The sequence below is a fragment of the Lygodium microphyllum genome, chromosome 1 (assembly GCF_053477565.2).
Source record: "Lygodium microphyllum isolate KBCC chromosome 1, Lygodium_microphyllum_v1.1.10, whole genome shotgun sequence".
Taxonomy (NCBI): Eukaryota; Viridiplantae; Streptophyta; class Polypodiopsida; order Schizaeales; family Lygodiaceae; genus Lygodium; species Lygodium microphyllum.
Window position 1 is genome coordinate 61,058,680 of NC_141135.1, and position 22,918 is coordinate 61,081,597.

The 22,918-nt window shown below is 42.6% G+C and overlaps 1 protein-coding gene across 2 annotated transcripts in view; it reads right to left on the bottom strand.

Moving 5' to 3' along the window:
- LOC148041174 (P-loop containing nucleoside triphosphate hydrolases superfamily protein) overlaps positions 1 to 22,918 on the bottom strand; it is a 164,146-nt gene that overhangs the window by 116,045 nt on the left and 25,183 nt on the right. For both annotated transcript variants that reach the window (XM_087677359.1, XM_087677355.1), the window contains exons 3-7: positions 9,469 to 9,542; positions 9,339 to 9,372; positions 9,064 to 9,122; positions 8,811 to 8,925; positions 8,083 to 8,120 (exon numbers count right to left, since the gene is read on the bottom strand). In XM_087677359.1, the coding sequence (XP_087533485.1) occupies positions 8,083 to 8,120; positions 8,811 to 8,925; positions 9,064 to 9,122; positions 9,339 to 9,372; positions 9,469 to 9,542 (320 nt within the window). The remainder of the gene's footprint in view (positions 1 to 8,082; positions 8,121 to 8,810; positions 8,926 to 9,063; positions 9,123 to 9,338; positions 9,373 to 9,468; positions 9,543 to 22,918) is intronic.

Sequence of the window (22,918 nt, forward strand, 5' to 3'; positions counted from 1 at the left end):
CACATTACTGGTGGTAGGACAATAGACAAGGCTGATATCACCTGCATGTAGCCTCTCTCTGACAAAGTGATAGTGAATCTCAATGTGTTTTGTACGAGCATGAAACACTGGGTTCCGTGCCACTGCAATGGCACTCTGACTGTCAGTGAACAATGGAGTAGGCTCAGTAACAGATACATCCAAATTAGCTAGCAAGCGTCTAAGCCATACGCATTCAACTGTGGTAGTGAAAGCTGCCTTGTATTCAGCTTCACATGACGATGTGGCAACAGTGGATTGTTTCTTGCTAAGCCAAGAAATGCAAGAAGTGCCAAGAAAGAAACAATTGCCACTAGTAGAGTGACGTGTATCATAATCACTTGCCCAATCAGAATCACTATAAGCATGTAAATGCAGTGGTCCCCCCTTGGCATAAAGCAACCCAAGAGAACGAGTACCCTGCAAGTAGCGAAAAACACGCTTGACAGCTTGCCAATGTGACATACGTGGCTGATGCATATACCTGCTCAAAGCTGAAACTGCAAACTGTATGTCCGGCCTAGTATTGCATAGATAGATAAGACATCCAACTGCAGGAGCGTATGTATGTATATCAAACAAATCACTGTCATCATGTAATGACAGTTTCAGTCCAGGTTCCATGGGAGTACTAACTGGCTTGCAATCCTGTAAGCCAAATTTCTCAAGAAGCTGCCCAATATACCTTGACTGTGATAACCCAATATCTCGAGCATTATGTATGAACTGGATGCCCAAGTAGTAATGCAAAACTCCCAAGTCAAACATGTCAAAAGTTTGCTGCAAATTTTGTTTGAATGCTGAAATCTGATCAGCATGTGTTCCAGTGAGCAAAAGGTCATCAACATAAAGACATAAAATCAGCATAGATCCCCCTTCTTTACATACGTAAAAGGTAGACTCAGATGAGCTGTTTAGAAACCCCTGACCAAGCAAGAAAGCATCTATCTTTTCATACCAAGCTCTAGGAGCTTGTTTTAAACCATATAGTGCCTTTTTGAGCTTGCATACCAAATGTTCTGAGCCTTCAACTGCAAAACCAATGGGCTGCTGTACATAAACTTCCTCCCGAAGTTCCCCATGTAAAAATGCAGTCTTGATATCTAGCTGATATACTGTCCAACCATAATGTGCAGCCAAAGCAATCATAGATCTGATGGTCGTCATACGGGAAGTAGGAGCAAATGTCTCCTCATAATCAATGCCCTTTTTCTGTGTGTAGCCTTTAGCTACCAGCCGTGCCTTGTATTTATCAATGGATCCATCTGCTTTTCTTTTCAATTTGTAGACCCATTTCGTTCCAAATGGCAAGGACACCAAATCCCAAGTTTGATTCTTAGTAATAGAATCTAATTCAGCTTGCATGGCTACCATCCAATGCACATTGTGTTGTGCATCCTCATAACATTCAGGCTCTTCATTATCAAAAGTACTTGCTGCCATAATAAACTCCATAGTATGTGCTGAATCATGCAAACGAGTTTGCCTTCTAGTACGACCAGCCATGGGTGCATCCAAAGGACTATCTTGCATAGTCTGCAAATACCATCTAGGTAGCTGTCTAGCATCCTGGCTGTGTGCAAGCTCTTGTTGAATTTCTGTTTCAGCATGATGCTGAATATTCCGATCAGCCAATGGCTGAATTTCTGCACTTTCCATAGGAGCAGCTGGCTGAACATTAGGTTCATTTTGTGAACCTCTAGCTGAATCACCAAAAGTAATGGGCAGCAGCCCTTCAAAAACATCACGGGCAACCTGATATGTGTCCAAACCAGCCAAGGATAATTCTGATTTTTCATCAAAAACAATATCCCTGCTGACAAAAACCTTCTTCGTAACGGGATCATAGAGTCTGTAGCCTTTGCTCTCATTGCTATATCCCATAAAAATGCACTTAACAGCCTTGTTGTCCAATTTTCTTCTAAGTACCTGTGGAATATGGGCATAGGCAAGACACCCAAAGGTACGAAAGTGACCATTTACGGCTGTTCCAAGCCTCAAATGGTGTGATGGTCTTCAAGGCTTTGGTAGGGCATCTGTTCAAAATATGGCAAGCACACATGACTGCTTCCATCCAAAAACTATGAGGCAAGCTCTTTGCCTTCAGCATACATCTGGCCATCTCCATGAGTGACCGATTTTTTCTCTCTGCTACCCCATTCTGCTGTGGAGTATAAGCTGTAGTATACTGATGTACTATGCCCTTCTGCTACAAAAAAGAATTCAGCATAGAGGACATGTATTCCCCCCCTCGGTCCGAACGGAGAGTCTTAATGTGGCATCCACATTGGTTTTCAACAAGTGCACTGAAAGCCAAAAATGCATCATACACTTCTGACTTCTTTTTCAAACAATAGACCCAGCAAAAACGTGTGAAGTCATCAATGAATGTCACAAAATAATAACAACCACCCAATGACATGGTCTGCATAGGCCCACAAACATCTGAATGCACCAATTGCAATCTGGTTGTTGCCCTGAAAGCAACATCACGAGGAAATGAGAACCGATGCATTTTCCCCAGAATGCATCCCTCGCATAAGTGCTCAAGAGGTCTCTCCAAGAGTGGTAAGCCATCCAGCATCTGAGTGCGCTGTAAAAGCATCAAGCTGCCAAAGTTTACATGCCCTAAACGAGCATGCCATAACTCCGCCTGTATCATAGCAGGAGTAAGAGTGGATGTCAAGTATGCTGACTGATCTACTGAAAGAGCATCCAACTCATATAAACCATGACACAAAGATCCTGTCAAGACCAAAGTCATGCATTCTTTTTCTCGAACCATGCAACGGTCATCATCAAAGGTGACCTGCATACCACAACGTGCCAAAGAAGAAATAGAAAGCAAATTCTTCTTTATTCCAGGCACAAACAAAGCATCCTGCAGGCGGAGAATAGAGCCATCAATGGCTGTGAGCTGAATCTCCCCAATACCACAAACAGGGTATGATGCATTATTGGCACACTGTACCGATTTCCCAACGGGAGGTGCACTAACTGAAGCAAACAAATCTCTGCGAGATGTGATATGTCTAGAAGCACCACTGTCAAAGAACCAAGTGTCAGCATCCTCTGTAGAGCTAAGTGCTCTATCGGCCCAAGAGATGTCATAACTACAAGTGTAAAAACAATAGTCCCTGTCCACAACAAAGGACGCGGACTCACTAGCAGTGGAAGGAGTGGTAGAAACAGACATTCCTGACTCCTTCTTCTTCTCTTTGACAATGCGTTTTCTGCACTCAGTGATATAGTGGCCGGGCTTCTTACAATAATGAAATTTTCCTTTCTTTGCTTGCGTCCCCCCTTGTGACTGATTCTGCGATGTGCCCGAAGTGCCAGAACTCTGTGGAGCATTTTTCACCTTGCTGTTCTTGCCTTTCTGTCTTGCCATAAAAGCCTGCTCAGAGACTATAGCATCCACACCACTATTTTTCCGTGTTTGCTCCTCCTCTAGAAGCAAGCTAACTAGCTGAATAAAAGTGAGTGGGTGCTCAGCAATCCTCATGGTGAGGTTCAATGCAGTATGAAAAGACAAGTACGAAGGAGGTAAGGAATTCAAGATGGTGGATATCAACTGTGCATCCGAAAAATACTCATCTACATTCATGAGCTGCTCCCTCAAGTCCTGAATCTTGTTTAAGTGATCCTGCATAGAATCACCTTCATGCATCTTCAGAGTTTCCAACTCTTTCTTCAAGAAAGAGATCCGAGTCTCATTCTTTCCTGCAAACATATGCTCCAAATTCAACCATGCATCTCGTGAAGAAGATGCCGAACGGATATGAGATATGATGGACCGCTGAACTGCCAAAGCAATCAGCGACAAGGCCTGTGCATCACGGGTATCCCAAGCTTTTTGAGCTGCAGTTCTGGGTGGAAGTTGCTGAAGTGGAGCGGACTGAGGTCCCCGTTGTCCACGTGCGCCTTGGGGAGGAGGAGTAACGGGAGCTACAACTCCCGGTCGAGTTTCCTCTCCACTGACATAATCCCATAAATTCTTGGCCACTAATACATTCTTCATCATGAATGACCAAAGGGAATAGTTGTTTCCGTCCAGTCTGTCCTCCTTGGATACATACGTAAAAACATCACCTCCCTGATTTGCCATGATGACAAAATTTCCAAAGACAAAATGAGCAATGTCAAAGCAGTATTAACTGGAAATCTGCAAATTTCCAGAAATTGCAGCAAATACGTTTTTGCAATTAATGTGCAAGGGCGTACTCTGTCAGAAAACTGTCTTTAAATGCACGCTTCCCAAGGTGCAAACAGTGCACTGCATCACTGTTATCTCAAAATCCCCAAAATTTTTGCCAAATTTTCTGTCAAAAACAGTCTTTCTGTGACTGTATTAGCAGTTCAAATGCAACTGTCCTCCAAATACACAAAAGCCCCAAAATTTCTGACAATCCAGTCCAGAAATTTGCATGAAATTTATCCCCCCACTTGTTCCGTGCTTGCCGCGTGTGAACCTCCGCTTCCAGAACTGTGTTCTGTGCTGAAATTTAAAAAAATCGTTGAAAATTTTACCTGACGTGGAGCAGACTGGCGTGTGCTGGTCGGAGGGCAGTTTGGCGGTGCAGGTCAGGCTGACGTGGTCATCAGACGAGCAGGCTGCACGTGGTCAAAACGGTGGGCAGGATGTTGACAGGCGGGCGCAGGACAGTCACGTGCAGTGTTTACGTTGAGTGACGTGGACTGGGCAGGCGACGGGCTGCTGACGCTGACGTTTTAAAACGGCGGGCAGGCGGGCTGCGCGTGGTCAAAACAAGGGCTGCTGACGTGGACGACAGGCGACGCAGCCACTGACGTGGACGACAGGCGACAGGCTGCAGACAGACACTCGAGCAAAGGCCACGCACAGAGGAACAACGCCAGGGCGCGTGCAGGTACAGGTGGCGTCTGGGCAGGGCAGTGTTGCGTGCTGACTGTTGGAGCTGCGCGCAGGGCAGAGGAGTCGTCTGGTGCTGCGCGCTGACGGGCTGACAGGCGCAGGCAGGAATGGGCAGGTCTGGAGTTGGCGACTCGGGGGCAAAATTGGCGGGGACTCCTGGCTGCTGACTGAGGACTGCTCTGATACCAAATGTGAGAACAGAGGATCAAGGTACAGCAGAGATTCAGTAGACAGTGTGAGAGTGAGAGACAGAGTTGAAGCACAACACCCAAGAGAATAGACTAAATGAGTGTAATCTGAAAGTACAAAGTACAACCCTTAAACCTTAGGGTTGTAGGGGGGTGTTCACACCCGGCACACACTAAGTGCCCAAATGTGTGTAACATAAGCACATAAGTACATACGACAATAAGACCATAAGTCTGGGGGAAAAAACCTCTCCTACCGAGAGTAAAAAGTGCCCCAGTGTCCTACTGATCGCCGACACTCCCATATGAGCATAGGCGTGAGTAAGGCGTGAGTCAAATACCCAACAAAGTCTACCTTTTATGATATTGAACATGAAATGTTTAAGGAATTGGCTTTGGATGAACTAGGGCTTGCTAGGACATCTCAAGATAAGGCATTGACAGCATATGAATCCCATCTGCTAGCTTTGGGAAGTGCTCATGGATTGGCTATATTCAATGGCCTATTAAGATGGCTAGGAGTGGATACTTTCACTTGTTGGAACAGCAAAAAAGGGGTCACTATGATGGACTATGTAATGGGCTCGCCAGCGTTAATTCCAGAAATTAAGGATTTCAAGATATCTGATAAGCCGATCAATATAGCGGCCAACCATGCGATCTTAAAATTTACTCTAGCATGTAGTCAAAGACAAGAAACATGCACACCATCACACACATTCCCGCATTATGAATTTCTAGAGCAAACGTCGCACATCTATAGTGATGCAGTACGAGATGGCTTAAGCTAGCTAGACCAACATGAACCATTGGAAGATGCCACTAGATCTCTAGCGAAGGTTTCACATGCTGCAGCTTCAAAGGCATTCCCATGTAAGATGGGCCCTACTACAATACGCAATTGTACTGCCCCTCAAAATGCTTGGTATGATGGCCATAGTTTTCATGGAAGGAGACTTCAGAGGCTAGGCTTGCATGGGCATATGCAGCTTTGGGTACTCTAGAGCGGCAGTGTGCAGTTTCAAGAGCCTCATACCAAATTGTGGCTTTTTGACACTTTAGTTAAGCCCACACTACTCTATGGGGCATCCATTTGGGACCCAAGCCTTTATCATACTAGACAGATGCCAGTTATGGACTGTGATGGACCGGAAGCACAACATTATGATGGCTAGGAACACATGGAAAGACTGCTAGTCATGATGATAGCACGTATGATAAGGACAAAAGCCTCAGTACCACAGGAGATCATCCAGGCAAAATTAGGCATTGCACCCATGGTAGTTGAGGCATTATTCCAAGCAATTACTTTCCTTCAGAGGATATGGCAGCTCCCTAAAGACCGATATCCTAGACTAGCACTGGAGTCTTCAAGACAGCTTGCAATAGAGGGAGATAGACAGTGTTGGTATGCACACATGAGCACATGGCTAAATTTACATGGCATAACTACAGATAGACTACCACCTACTGAGCTACAACGCTACGCAGAGCACGATGCCCTAGAGTACCTAGTCGGCAACATAGGTGTGCTCATATGCACCACATTCACATCATGATTGCTCGTTACAGAGGCAGATTGGCGCGGTGACTCAGTTGGAGGTAGCTTGCAGAGTCTTGGTGGATTCCATAGACTGAGGGGGAGATACCCTACACTCTTGATCTTTTTAAACTTAGTTTTTTTTTTCCCAACTTTTTCAGTTTCCATACATCTCATTCCAATATACCATGTAAACTTACACATAAATTTTATCTCTTCTTATCTGATGAGAGATGATGATACCAGTTGTATTGGTTATGGTCTCATAGGCCACTTTGGCCTTTTAGAGACGTTAATAGATCTTTCTTTCTTTCTTTGTGTGTGTGTGTGTGTGTGTGTGTGTGTGTGTGATGAGGCTCACAGTACACCTATCGTGAGGAGTACCTATTGTGAGGAAGATGTACTTGCCGTGAGCATGGATGTACCTGGTGGGAGGAGTACCTCTCATGAGAAGTATTGTATGCTCTCTCTGCAGTGAATGCCATGAATGTACTGATGCAGGAGTACTGAATGTAAATGTGCTCAGAAGCCTGACGTGCTGTGCCAACTGATGTGAATGCAGACCTGAGTAAATGTACTGAGATTGCAGATGCCAAGGTACTGAGATTGCAGTTGTACTCAGACTGATATGACATGAATGTACTCAGAATGACATGAATGCAGACCTGGGTGAATGAAATCAGACATGGATTCTTGAAGCCAGAGAGGTCCTTGATAACGCTGCAAGGTGGCCTTTCTTCTTGGTTTTACATACCACCAAATTACGGACCTTTTATTTGCAAAAATTCAATGTAGGGATTTACCTCTATAGCTGACATCTATGAATAGATGTGCTTAGATGCAACCCTTGTCAAATTTCCTTCAAAATTATGGTTCTAAAAGTAGTCAACATACAGAGCATTGTTTAAACCCAAAAAACCTTCTCCAATCCAGGCTCCCTTCATTTCAAAACAGTATCTAACAGCAGACAATAATGTGACGGACTTCAGCAGATAACAGCAGTACTGCATCACAGATGGGATGGTTAAAGTGTACTCTTCCAGTTTCCCATATCACAGTGATTAATGACATTAGCAAATCTATGACCCTCACTTCTATGGCCCCATAGAGATGCCTTCCAAAGATTTTTGAAATGGGGAGGCCCCCAAAAAATATCACTTTGAGAGATAATTAAGCATCAAATTGTTCCCACTTGGTTAGAAGTTCCTATCTGCTGTAGAGGGCTCTTAATTTAATCTTCTTTATTGGTTTATGCAATTATAGCAGCATAACATTATACAGCTGTAACATATGAAAACTTCATCTGCTTTTTATTTTGATATGATTCAAAACAAGGCATTGCAAGCCAGGAACGAAAATTCTGTCATAAATAGCAAAGGGTTTTTATCATACAGGTTAAATAACTGCAAATATAGACATAGATGGAATGAGAAGGGACATACTCTGTAGACGTACGAATCAGTTCATAAACCATGTCAGTCTGCAATCCAGCATAAACTAAGTTTCAACAATCTACAAGAAGGATGACAGAATTTGATCCCTTTCTTCCTTCAACAAATTAATAAATGGTAGAATTTCAGAGATTAGCTTGTGCTCCTGACTGGGAACGAAACCATGCAGTTTTATTTTGACTCCCAACATTGCCTTCCCTTGACCACAGAAATACTCATGATCAGGAGAAGCAGCTTCTTTATGCATCAGGCTCAATGCATATTAAACAGACCAGGTGAAAAAAATGCACAATTTAATGCTGGGTCACCACAAAAGACAACCAGGCAAGTGCAAAATATGGTGCTGCTGATCACCAGAAACAGACCTATAACGCTTTGTGAAGAAATATGAATGGTTGTTTTGAACAAAGTGTATCTGGTTGACATGCAAAGTAGTGCTCTGGTGTTGGATGATTGAGCATGTTGCTGATGTTAAAAGTCTCTCCAATACCTTTGATAATCTCTATTTTCTAAGCAAGTAGATGAAAGAAACATCTTCACATGGAGAAAGCAAATGTGTCTCACTAACATGTCAAAATGTGCACAAAGCAAACATTACATGGTGAGAGTGTATATAACATGGCCATCAAATTTGGCCCCTACATGAGATGCCACTGTGATTACTTGTGAGTACTGCACCATCTAAAAGAAAAACATCAACTCTGGCATCATGTACATACTTGTAACACATTTGGTAAATTGAGACGCTGTGCAAGCTGTGTTGCAACAGTTGACTTCCCAACACAGGCAGTGCCACAAACCAAAATGACAAGTGGGACTCGTTGATGATGAAATCTGACAAAGATACTGAAGTGTAAGTCCTTTTTTATTCAAAAAACATTTAAGTGCCAGAACCCATAAAAATGTGCAGAATAACCATGTGCATTACAAGGACACAAAATGGTAAAAAGTAGACCAAATCACAAAAATAACCTAGTCATCATCTTGTAACGATTGATATAGTCCTCACCATAACCACGTCGCTCCATAAGCTGCAGGTACATCAGACCAGAAAGCTCAAAGTCAAAGAAAACTAACTTTGTGCAACTTTAAACTCAAAAGAATTTGGTCCATCTTTTAGTAGTGTAAAGCATATAAATATCCAAGCAATCCCTTCAATAGATATGACTAGTAATGATACAAAATCAAGGAATTTCATAGTAAGCATTTAGCATTTGATCAATTACATAGCTACCAGAGAGCCTTACCTTGAAAAGATTGGCTTCTAGGTCTGTTTGGGACCTGTTCACATGAATGAACATGTTAAGTTTCATGCATAATAGACAGTGCAACATTCAAAAGAATCATGGAAAGCTTGACCGGAAAAATGTTGCATACACATCAAGTAGGCTGTTATCAATCAGCAGCTTCTTCAGCTCCAGCGAAATTTTGATTGCAACATGATTAGGGATCTGCATACACATTAGACTGGATGAATTGTACTAGAACTAAGACAACAAATCAGATATTCTCAAATAATTGTTCGTTGTCCAAAAACAATACTAATAAGCTACAAAGGCCCTTGTGAAGATATGCTAAGGTTTGCAAAAGAAAACAATTGAGTGTACAACCACGACTGAAACACAAAAAACTCAAACATAAGCGCAAAAGCACAAAATGCAAAAAACTCAAACAGAGAAGAAAGAAACTCTGAAGTGAATCAATGAATGCTTTAAATGAATGAAATAGTGCACAAGATTCAGATGCTCAAAGGCAAAGCTGTCCAACAGCCAATGACTCTCGTGGGAGTAAGCCAAGGGCAGTAGGCTGGAAACAAAAATGCAGCAGTCTATAGGGCTGGAACTGGTAAATGCAGCAATATAACTGCCGGAAGATGATAGCTGATCACCCGCAGCAAGCTGAAGCTGGGCAACAACTATAGGAGGAAGATTTGATGCAGGGCAGCCTGCAGAAGTACCAAATCACAAGGCTGGACCTATCCCCTACTAAGCTAGAGCAGTCACATAATGATGGAGGTGGGCTGGATGCAGTCAGCGGCCAGTTGACCAGCAGAACACAGCCAATAGAGCACCTCCTATAGGTTGGGTGATAGGAAGTAGGTCATCAAGTGATGGAGGGGGCGTAACAGCAGTCCTGTTGGGCTAGACAGCCATTGGAGAGAGAGCTGATGCCTGAAACCTGCAAGACAAGGGATGAACTAAGTGGTGTGGGCAACCTCATATTTATAGGTATGAATCCTCCCAAAGTTTGGGTGTTTGCTTATGGGACACAAAAATTGTGGTAATCTTAGCAAGCTAATTAATATTTAATGTACAATACATCTTTTTTAAGCTTAACAGCCTTCTCTTCCTAGGTTGGAAAGATACCAAGGCGCAAAGTACCAAATATGACTCAAGGCTGCCCACTTTAATTCATGGTATCCTCATAACAAGGTGGATATTGTGGTTTTGTTTTGGGGTCAACTGTGGTCCATAAAGCCAATAAAAACTAACTTCCCCTAAAGAGAAAAAAGGAATCGCTTCCCATGTGCACCTTAGCACAACCATCTTTGGCCTTGGCATAGAGGTGCTTTGTGAGAAGCTTTGGCAATTGGGCCCTATTCTTTGAGTTCAAGCCAAGAGAAGCCAACAGGGTTGAGGTGAGATGAGAGTTAGGTGGGAATCGAGTAGGGGACCCAAGATGGTGAAGCATGGTACATCATGCTCCAAGTAGACGGCATGGTCCAAAAGTAGTGTAGATGAGCTTAGAAAGGACCTTTGGTAAGTTAAGGCACATTGAAATGCCCAATGTTGCCCATCTCCTAGGCTACCTGTTGATGCTCTTTGTCCCTTGGTATGGGCTTCCTAGCTACATTAAATATCACTTATGACTGTTAAGATAGATAGCACACCTAGCACAATTAGGCAAAGGGTTTCCTAGGGCACTTGGTATGGCTAATGTCAGCCGACCCTAGCTATGACTGCCAATAGAAGCCTGCCCCCCCTTCCCCCCCAAAAAAAAACCATCCAAGGCTAGACTCTATATGACTAAGAATCTCACACAAAGTCCCTCTCCACGCCAACCACGTTGTCTCGGATAATAATATATAGTGCATTGAAGTCTCCTTGCACTACAACCAGCATTGTCGCTGACATGCTACATCTATACCAACAAACTACAAGCTACAAGACCCCATTGTGCACAAGAACTAGCCTCAATCAAGTTGAAAGAAGAGGGCTATCGTGACTGTGATGAGAGAAAAAAGAAGAGACTATTGGATAGCCCATCTCTAAATTCGGTACTCCCTGTAAATTTGGTGTTAACCAACTGACAAAGTTCAATGAGCCAAATTTTTGGGTGCAAACCAAAAACTTCTACAAACCTAGGGATTTTTCATCATGCTAATCACATCCGCGCAATCATGTTGTTCGACACTCCATTTGATGGGTTTACTAACTTCTCCTTGTTATTTTACCTGCAAATACTCCAAACAGCAGCAAATCAGCCCAAATTTGGGGACCTTTTCTATTGCTTTTGGGTCCATACTTATGCATTCACAACTAGTCTAATGCTAGGAAACAATAATGGTTTATTTTGCATGTTGTTCACATACAAGTTCATAGTTGCAATCGTACGTAGTACGAACTGGTTCGTACTATACGGTTCGTACCGTACCGTACCGTATGAATTCATACAAAAAAAATCTCCTTTTTTTTTGCGTGGTTGTTGTTGTTGGTGGTGGTTTGGGTTGTTGACTATTGTTGTTGTGGTGGTGGTGGTGATTTTGTAGCCTTGATCGATCAACCATGAAAGGGGGTGGAAGCTTGATTAGACTCCTCATACATGTTTTGTTATGATTTATCCTAGAGCCAAAGGCCATACATAAGGTATTCAAGCAGTTCCAAACGTTTCTAAATGATGTCCCATCATTTTTCACAATATGTTAGTGTCATCAATAAATAAATTCAGCACCATTTGAGAAAATCATCAAGTAGCTTAATCCTATTGATTTTACCTTTGTTCACAGCTCATTTTGTACCACCCAACCCAAAGCATTTGTACACATTGCTAATAAAACTAGGAGGGGGGTTTGTTGGGTATTTCACTCACACCTCACTTACGTCTACGCTCACATAGGAGTGTCGGTGATCAATAGGACACTGGGGCACTTTTTACTCTCGGTAGGAGAGGCTTTTTTCCCCAGACCTATGGTATTATTTCGTATGTGCTTATGACACACACTTATGGGCACTTATCGTGTCGGGTGTGAACACCCCCTACAACCCTAAGGTTTAAGGGTTGTACCTTGTACTTTCAGCTTACACTCTTTCAGTCTATTGCATTGGGTATCATACTTCACTCTCATACTGTCTACTGATTTCTGTGCTAAGCTTCGATCCTGCCTTCATCTCACAGATAGGACCACTCGTAGTACAATTGCAGGGTATATGCCTACTGAATTAATGCCAATTATGCCTATTGAGGAGACTATTGCTACTTGGAGTATTCTACCATGGCAAGAGGGTTTGAATAGAGAAGAATTGTTGGTCCTACGCATTAGATAGTTAGAAAGAAGGCCTGAAGACGTTGAGATAGCCATGAAAAAGCCGAAGACTACAAGGATCAAGAACAAGAAGAGGTTTGACAAGCGACACAGACTTCAACCACAAGCTATACAAGAAGGGGACTGGGTGCTGGTTTATGACAACAGCTTGGAAAATCAGGAGAGTGCCAGTCAGAAGATGGCAAAGCAATGGTTTGGTCCATATGTGGTAAGGTTTGTTTTTGATAATGCTACCTATGCATTGAATGAGATGGATGGGACAGCTCTAAGGATTCCAATGGTTGGAAAACATATCAAGTTCTTTAAACACAGGGAGTCTTCAGCATATAAGTTGAAGGAGTTGGATACTGAGCATGAACATGAGAATATGGAAGAAGAAGAGGTAGATGATGAAGACGTTGACATGACAGAGGATCTTCTAACACTGCAGATCCGTAAGACTTTGGCAGATGCCGGAGGATGTGCAGGTTAGGAGGGGGTGGATGTCATGCCACTACGTGGTCACAGTGTGAAAAACTCTAGGGTACAACTTTCTTATTGATCTAGAGAGCCAATGCCATATTAGTCATTAGTGTCTGTGTCCGTAGTGTGGTTGGTTTAAAAATACTAGATTTTTGGACAAGTTTAGATAATTTTTTTATACTTTTGATATTATTTCTTGTTAAACTCCAAAAATTGTAGACAACTTCTAGAATAGGATAATATGTAAAAGAAAGCATGTAACTTTCAGCCATTTTGGGAGGATTTTATATAAAAAGAAGGATTGGCAAAATCGCACAATACGCATTGCAGTTTTTAGGCAATGAACAGTACTCCGAACTGGGAGATGAAAAAAGAGTGATCTGGTAAAATTCTGGCCAGGTGTTCAGGTGTCCTGCTTTTTTACCCCTCTTTCGGAGCAAATGGAGGCATCAGATTGGTGGTCTGAGCAACATAGAAGATGTTATTGTTTTATGCACATTTTTGTCTACAAGAGATTTATCTTCTCATAATGCAGAAATAAATTGGCACGCTTCACCTCTGTGAGTATTCTTCTACATCTTCTATTTCTTTCGACCCCTTCTCTTCCGTCTACTCCTCTCCCTGAATCTCCCTTCACCCTTCTGTCTCTTACCCCCGCAGTAGACTTTCGACCCCAAACGCTCCAACAGCGCTACACTAGATGATGTATACTATGTCCCCAAGCTAGCGGTGAACTTATTATCCATTCAGTAGCTTTGTGAGTTGAATCGAGTAATCTTCTTTGCAGCGACCACAGCCCAGGTCCTTGGCTCTCAAACTAGTTTAGTGATTGCTTGCGATGAGACACAGCCTAGTAACCTGCACTACATAACATAGTTTCTTTCCAAGCCAACAGCCAAGACTCTACATTCCACTGCTTCCAAGCTTTACCCGCTACACGGGAGTCTACAAGCACTGAGCGTCTTTGGCATTTTTGCTTAGGACATTTCGGAAATACAAGAGAATGGTATTTCACACCAACTTACCTCTACCAACTTCCCTTCACAGAATGGAGTCGTAGACCATAGAAACCAGACCATCATGACATGGCACGCTCTATTCTATTCGCAACAAAGCTCCGTGAGCGCCTTTGAGTCGAGACTATTAACACTTCGGTGTATATCCTCAGCCGGTACCCGACTACGGTTATTACTCAAAGAACACCATATAAGGCATTCTTTGGCTCTCGGCCTATAGTTGCCCACTTTAGAGTCTTCGCAAGTCGTCAAGCTAAAAATGCATCAACCTAACTTAAACAGCCCCAAAAAACACTTAATTAATGAAGAAACCTTATTATTTTAAAAAGAAACGCGATCCTAGAGAGTTATTGTATCCCACATGCCAAACCCTAATTTGGGTGCCCCAAACTTTCTATAAATAGACATGTAGCCCACCACTCTTCCTTAATCTCATTTTTGCATATTTCAAGAGTTGTATCTCTACTAACCACACACCATTCATGGAGGACATCGCGGTCAGAGCTTCCTTTTGCTTTTTGCTACCATCTAGCGCCTAATTCCAGCCTCTGTCACCCACATCCAATTGTAGCCTACTAATTGATCACTGCTAGATTTGTGTTTGTTGCCACGCATCCATCTCCAGCTACTGGCGTCATCATTCAGGCTGTGTTTACTGTCACCAGGGCCTTCTAGATCTATCGCCATAAGCCAGCTTTTGTTGCCTTGACTAGACCACCTGTGTTTGATCTTCTCTCTCCTGCGTGGGGTCATCCTCACTATCGCCTATACTCTATACCTTGTTGCCCACATTAGAATTTTTGTGTTTACCTCCTACAACTATCGCCAAGTTCTCTCTCTCCTCTACAAATTTGTGTTTGCTACATATTCTCTCTCCTACTATGTATCTGAACCGGATCCAGTCTTCTATGGCTATGTTTGCTGGTTTTCAACACATGGAGGCTGCCTTGCTGCATTTCAAGATCCATTAAGAGTACGACACACTCTCTAGCTCATAACCTCTACCTTGATCCTAGAGATAGGAGAGTTTGAGGTTCAGTATTCACTGCATAGCATGTTTGTTGCATGAGTACTATATATTCAGTAGTCATTCACTTCATCATTCATTGTGTTCACTATCTTTGAGTTACCCTAACCCTAACTATGTTTTGTGTTTATCAGTTTGTGCTTTGCCATATGATTGGTTTTATGTTTTCTGCATTAAAAGCATTTCTTCACATGGTATCAAAGTTAAGTACTCTCTAAGAAACCTTGGCCTTTGACTGGAAAGCTCGTCTGCAGGAGCAAGAACAACAGAAGGTTCTGATGACTTCAAATGCATTCACACCACTGCTCCAATCTCCATAGTTAAACATAGACAAAAACGATCAGGAGTGTGCCTCCTAGCTTACTACTGCTCGATCTAACATGGGCGGCCATCAGACTACCATGAAGTCCATAAACCATATCATATTTTTGCAATTGAGTATGATCTCATCCTTATGTATAGGGCCTAGCAAGAGGTTGAAGGTAAGCCTAAGTTATCCCCTGTAGATTCACAAAACTAATGATCTTGTAGAACCTTTAGAATCTCCACTGCGAACTAGCCATCTGCAAGTGGAACCTGGCTCAGATTACACTCCAATTCCATAGTACTTCTTTCCTCTTACGCCAAGTATAAACCCCATTATGTCAAATTCTACACCAATTGATTTTGTATTTTCCATTGGATCCATCGAGAAAGAACTCTTCAAAATAACCTTTGGTTTCTGAGTAATGAGAAAGACAGGCATTTCTTTATGAACTCAAAACTAGGTAAGAAGCTAAAAGAAAAACTAGTAAGTGTTCCTTCTCTTTCTTTTCCTTCAAGTGATTTTATTTCTCGTGATCAATTTGGAGTAGGTGCATCTTCATCTAATGCATTTAATGGACAAAAGGAACCAACCATGTTTCCCACAACAACATCTATACTAATCCATTCCCATCCCTCCCTCATTTTCCGTTGCACCTTCGTTTTTGCTTCCATTAAGTGCACCACATTTACCACCACACAACCCACCGGGGGGTTTTGCACACTTAGGCACAGCCTTTACGACCTCTACATATCTGTTTCCGAGTGGTGTACCTATGGCAGAGGCTCAACTTTCCACATGCACTTTCAAGCTATCCCTTAGGGAGTGCATCCCAAACATACTTGACCGTGGATCGTTTGGTACCGCAATTTGCCTCTATGGCATTGCCTAGTGGACCATGCGGTCATTATGTTGTGCCCCAGCCGACATTTGGATAGGGCTATCGTGTCCCAGTGCCTCTATCTCCACCTACAATATCACATGGACCTATGTCCATTTCGGTACCTCCGTATCAATCAGCACTCATTGGACATCAACATCCTATTTCTGCCTATCCACCAGTCACCCCTCCTCCTCCTTATCCACCACCACTACCACCATCTTATCCTCCACACTACCCCACCTATCCACCTTCAAAGACGCCTCATGTTTCTAGCTCCTTATCAACCAAGCATGCTTTTAATGACAAGACTCGTTTCAACAAGTCAAACTACACCACTTGGTCAAACTTGATGAGGCATGTCTTAGACTCTCAAAGTCTACTAAATTTAGAGCAAGGGTTGGAACCCCAACCTAATCCCGTACTTATTCCATACAAGGTCGTCCGCTCATGGAAGGCGCATAACACCTCTGCTGTTGTCGAGCTTATGCAGAGCTTACTAGCTAAAATTCACTCTCAACTTCAGCATTCGACTTAGCTTCCGAGCATTGGGAACAATTGACTGGCTACTATGCAACTCGGGATAGAATGCGTCACATCAATTTGAATCATGAGCTCCAAAACTTTAAAATGGGAGACAAGGATGGCTTGAAAGTCAAGTTGGCTGAGTATTGGCATCTCTTCTCGTTGAGTTCTCAACCATTTTGGCTCCCAAGTCCTCTGACGATGATCGAGTTACCCTGTTCCTTAACAAGCTGCAAGAAAATTTTTCCATTTTGTGTAGCAGGTGATTCCACAACCTTAGGTGCCTACATTTTATGAATTTGAGTATCAGTTGTTGTATTATGCACAATTACTCAATCAATTTCATAACACATCCTTGATAGAGGTGGCTCTTGTTGCATCTTCTCAGAAGGGGCAGCAAGGTAGGGGCAAACAAAAGATCAAAATCAAAATCAAAATAAGGCTAGTGAATCCCAAGGAACTACTCAATCTACTGTCAAACGTGGATGGTAGAATGTACCTAAGAAGAATCGATATTGTCAACATTGTCAAAAGGCTTGCCATTAATATGACAACAAGTGCCGACCACCCAAGTCGGGTAACCCCCAATAGGGAAAGCAGGGTGGTGGCAACCCCCAGTAGGGGTAGTGGCAAGACTAGTCCTACACTGCCACCAATCAGCCATCACACTTGGTGAACTACTCAACTCCAAAGGGTTTGTCTAATTGGTCTCAAAGGCCCACATGGTCTCCTTAGAAACATCGGATACAAGTCTCGTTCACATCTACAAGTTGCCTCCTAATGAGGTGACTGCCGAGACCCACTCATCACAGCCGAGCACACCAACACTTGTTTGGCTTATGGACAATGGAGCTACCTATCACATGACTCCTACAAAGGACATTTTCATTTCTCGGGCCCATGTAGCCAACAGAGTCCGCGTAAGAAAAAACTCCTCAGTCAAGATTCAGGCCCAGCTTCTAAGATCATGTCAGTTTTCCCACTAACCAAGGTCCAGATTTGGCTTTGCTCAATGATGTCTATCATGTCCCCTAGCTTGGGGTGAACTTATTGTCCATTTAGCAACTTTGCTATTTGGGGTGAGCAATTTTCTTCACAGTGACCACAGTCAAGGTCCTAGACTCTTAGACTAGTTTAGTGATTGCTCGCAACAAGACATAGCCTAATGGCCTTTACCACATGACCCATTTTCTTACCAAGCTGACTGTCGACGATTCAAAGTTCCATCACTTCTAAGCCTTGGCCACCACATGGGAGCCCACAGACTCTAAGCATCTTTGGCATCTTCGCTTAGGACATCTTGGCTACAACTCTCTTTATGAGCTATCGTGTCTAGGGATGGTTGAGGTCCTTCCATGCCTCAAACTATCTTCACAGGTTTGTAAAGCATATCAACTAGGTAAGCAGCATCGTACACCTTTCCTTAGCAGTCTACCACCCGTGCTGAGAAACCCCTTAGGCTCATTCATGTAGATCTTTATGGTCCCACATCCACTCCCGCCTTAAATGGCGCCCTTTACTTCTTTTTTATAGTGGATGATTTCTCTAGATATACGTCGTATACTTCCTCAAGCACGGGTCAAATGCCTTCATTTATTTTAGTGCTTGGGTGTTGCTAATTCATAACTAGAATGGTCGTCATGTGGGTACTATGAAAAATGATTTTGGTGGTGAGTTTACCTCCCATGAGTTCTCTAGGTTTCTACATGAGCAAGGCATTGCACACCATCTCACATCTACTGACTCCCTTGCACAAAATGGAGTCATAGAGCGTAGAAACTAGTTAGTCATGAATATGGCACACCTATGTTGTTCACAGCAAAGCTTCCTAAGCACCTTTGGGTTGAGGCTATTAACACTTTAGTGTACATCCTTAACCGATATCTAACTACAGCGATCCCTAAAAAGACTTTGTACAAGGCATTTTTTGGCTCTCAACCTATTGTTTCTCACTTTAGAGTCTTCAGTAGTCATGCTTATATGCACACTCCGAATGACAAGATAGAAAAGCTCACCCCTCAAGCAAATCTTTTGATCTTTGTGGGCTTCCGAAGAGCGAAAGCCTACCGTCCGTTCAATCCTCGAACAAACAAGATGATCGTTAGGAGGGATGTCGTCTTTGACGAAACAGACATCATGTAATCTTCTACACCAAACTCAGCATCCTCACCTCTGCTCACATCATATGAGATGATCGTGCCTTTTGAGCCAAATCTACTACCTGTTGACCTTCCTGCCGATATTGCAACTCCTAGGCCCCATGTCGGGTTCAGGAATCCTTCCACCGGATTCCACTCCAAAGGGTCCTAGAAGGTCTACTCGGCTCAGTGCTCAAGCCTCATTTGCAGCATTGTTTACAGCTTTTTACATTGCACATTCCGAGCAGGATAGTTGGGAAGAGGCTATCCATGACCCTCTGTGGCATGAGCCCATAGAGAAGAAATTAGATAGTATCGATCGAAATGGAACTTCGACATTGGTGGATTGTCCTCATCACAAGTTGGTCATCGAGGCCAAGTGGATTTTTAGGACCAAGCTAAAGACTGATGATATTTTAGACAAATACAAGGCTCACATTGTAGTGCAAGGTTTCATGCAAAAGCACGGCATTCATTATAAAGAAACCTTCATACCTACCGCTCAGTTGACATCATTTCATCTATTGGTTGCACTCGCCCACTCGCTACAGTTGGCCAATCCATTAGATGGACGTCAAAAGTGCCTTTTTGAATAGTTATTTGAAGGAGGACGTCTATGTGGAGCACCTCCCAACTTTTGTTTTGCTGATCGGAATGACAAGGTATTTCTCCTACGGAAAACTCTTTATGAGCTGAAGCAAGCACTGAGATCTTGGTACCATAAAATGGAAGAGTTATTACGAACTTATGGATACCATTCTACCCCCTATGATCCAAATCTATATGTGTACACCACTAGAATGAAGGTCAGCTATATCCTAGTCTAGATTGATGATATACTCCTCACTGGCTCAAATTCTATGATCATAGCAGAAATCAAGGCAACGCTTTGTGCTACATTCAAGATAACCAACTTAGGTCTATTGTCTTATTTCTTGGAGATGGAGATCATTCGATCCAAGAGAAGTATCTTTTGGTCACAGCAGACGTACGCCCTACAACTGGTAAAATAGTATTGTACAAATCAAACACGGCCAGTGGCCACGTCTCTTGATCCCACTGTCATTCACATAAGGATATCTCGAGTCAGCCTTTTGATGCTCACACCTATCGTTTTATTGTAGGGAAACTCCTTCGGTTGATTCATCTTACATACTCAATTAGTTTGCTTAGTATTTTAATACACCTAGAATGTATCATTGGATTGCTTATCTTCATATATTAAGATATTTAAGGTATTCTTATAATTATGGACTAACTTATGGTCATGGTTTATGCTTATAGGGATACACTAATTCTAATTGAACGAGAGATCCTCACACCCAACATCCATTCTTGATTCCATCCGCCTTTGCAAGACTTGGTAGACCCCAAGTAGCCGAAAAGCACTCTTTGCTCAATACACTAGCCTCTCTGGGGTGATCACTTTGGCTCCCTTGGTAAGATAACCATCGACTCTATAGTCTTGGTAGGTCACTAGGCAGCCGACGTGCACCCTTTTCCTAATATCCTAGTTGCTTTGGGATAGGACACCTTGGGGTCAAAGAAAATAATTGAAAGGGCTTATTTCTCATGGCTCCACTTCAGGCCTACGAGAGGGTGTTGAGCTAAAACTGCATTAGCCTAACTTAAACAGCCCCAAAACACACTTAATTAATGAAGAAACCTTATTATTTGAAAAAGAAACAAGATCCTAGAGAGTTATTGTATCCCACATGCCAAACCCTAATTTGGGTGCCCCAAACTTTCTGAAAATAGACATGCAGCCCACCACTCTTCATTAATCTCATTTTTACAGATTTCAAGAGCTGTATCTCTATTGCCCACACACCATTCACAGAGGACATCGCGGTCAGAGCTTCCTTTTGCTTTCTACTACCATCTAGCGCCTAATTCTAGCCTCCATCACCCACATCCAATTGCCACCTACTGATTGATCACTGCCAGATTCGTGTTTGCTGCCACGCGTCCATCTCTAGCTACTGGCGTCATCATTCAAGCTATGTTTACTATCACCAGGGCCTTCTAGAGCTATTGCCATCATCCAGTTGTTGTCACCTTGACCAGACCACCTGTGTTTGATCTTCCCTCTCCTACGTAGGGTTATCCTCACTATCGCCTATACTTTGTACCCTATTGCCCACATCAAACTTTGTGTTTGCCTCCTACAGATGTCGCCAAGTTTTCTCTCTCCTCTACAGATTTGTGTTTGCTACATATTCTCTCTCCTACTGCCTATTTGCATCAAATCCATGTAAGAGTAGAAAGAGATCGAAGCTTAGCTGAGAGTAGAGTAGATAGTGTAAAGTGTGAGAGCACGATACCCAATAATGCAATAATCTGAAGTGTAAGGTGCAAGTACAAAGTACAATCCTTAAACCTTAGGATTGTAAAAGGGTGTTCACACCCAAAGAGTGTGAAATACAATAAGTGCTTAAAACTGTGTAACATAGGCACATAAAATAAAAGGATAAATCTGGGGGAAAAAAACCTCTAGTATAGAGAGTAAAAAGTGCCCTAATATCCTACTAAAGATCACCTATACTCATCTGTGAGTGTAGATGTGAGTCAAACACAATCAAGATACAAGGATCATCCACCAAAGGAGATCAAATTTAAAGCATTGCAAAGTGCTTCAAATTTGTCACGAGGAAGAGCTTTGGTGAAGATGTCTGCCACATTACTAGTGGTAGGACAGTAGACAAGGCTTATATCACTTGCATGTAGCCTCTCTCTGGCAAAGTGATAATGGATCTCAATGTGTTTCATGCATGCATGAAACATTGGGTTCCGTGCCACTACAATGGCACTCTGACTGTCAGTGAACAAAGGAGTAGGCTCCGTGACAGATACATCCAAATTTGCTAACAAGCATCTAAGCCATACACATTCAACTATGGTAGTGAAAGATGCCTTGTATTCAGCTTCACATGACGATGTGGCAATAGTGAATTGTTTCTTGCTAAGCCAAGAGATGCAAGATGAGCCAAGAAAGAAACAATTGCCACTAGTGGAGTGACAAGAATCATAATCAGCAACCCAATCAGAATCACTGTAAGCATGTAAGTGCAGTGGTTTCCCTTGGCATAAAGCAACATAAGAATCCTCGTACCCTGCAAGTGACGGAAAACACGCTTGACAGCTTGCCAATGTGATATACATGGCTAATGCATATTCTGCTCAAGCCTGAAACTGCAAATTGTATGTCTGGCCTTGTGTTACATAAGTAGATAAGACATCCAACGGCTGGAGCATATGTATGGATATCAAACAAGTCAATGTCATCATGCAATGGCAACTTTGGTCTGGGTTCCATTGGTGTACAAACTAGCTTGCAATCTTGTAAGCCAAACCTCTCAAGAAGTTTACCAATGTATCTCAACTATGACAATCCAATGTCTCTAGAATCATGAATGAACTGAATGCCCAAGAAATAGTGCAAAGGCCCCAAATCTAACATCTCAAAAGGTTGCTGCAAATCTTGTTTGAATGTTGAAATCTGATCAGCATGTGTCCCTGTAAGTAAAAGATCATCAACATATAGACATATGGTCAGCAAGGATCCCCCCTCTTTACATACGTAAAGGGTAGACTCTAATGAGTTGCTTATGAATCCTTGGCTGAGTAAAAAGGCATCAATCTTTGCATACCAAGCTTGAGGAGCTTGTTTTAAACCATACAAATTCCTTTTCAACTTATAGACTAAGTGTTCGGATCCCTCAACTGTAAAACCAATGGGTTGTTGTACATACACTTCTTCTTGAAGCTCCATGCATTGTTGGCACACTGTACAAACTTGCCAACCGGAGCTGCAATCATAGAAGCAAACAAATATCTACGAGATGTGATGTGCATAGAAGCACCGCTATCAAAAAACCATGTACTCGCATCCTCAATAGAGCTAAATGCTCTATCACCCTAAGAAAAGTCAT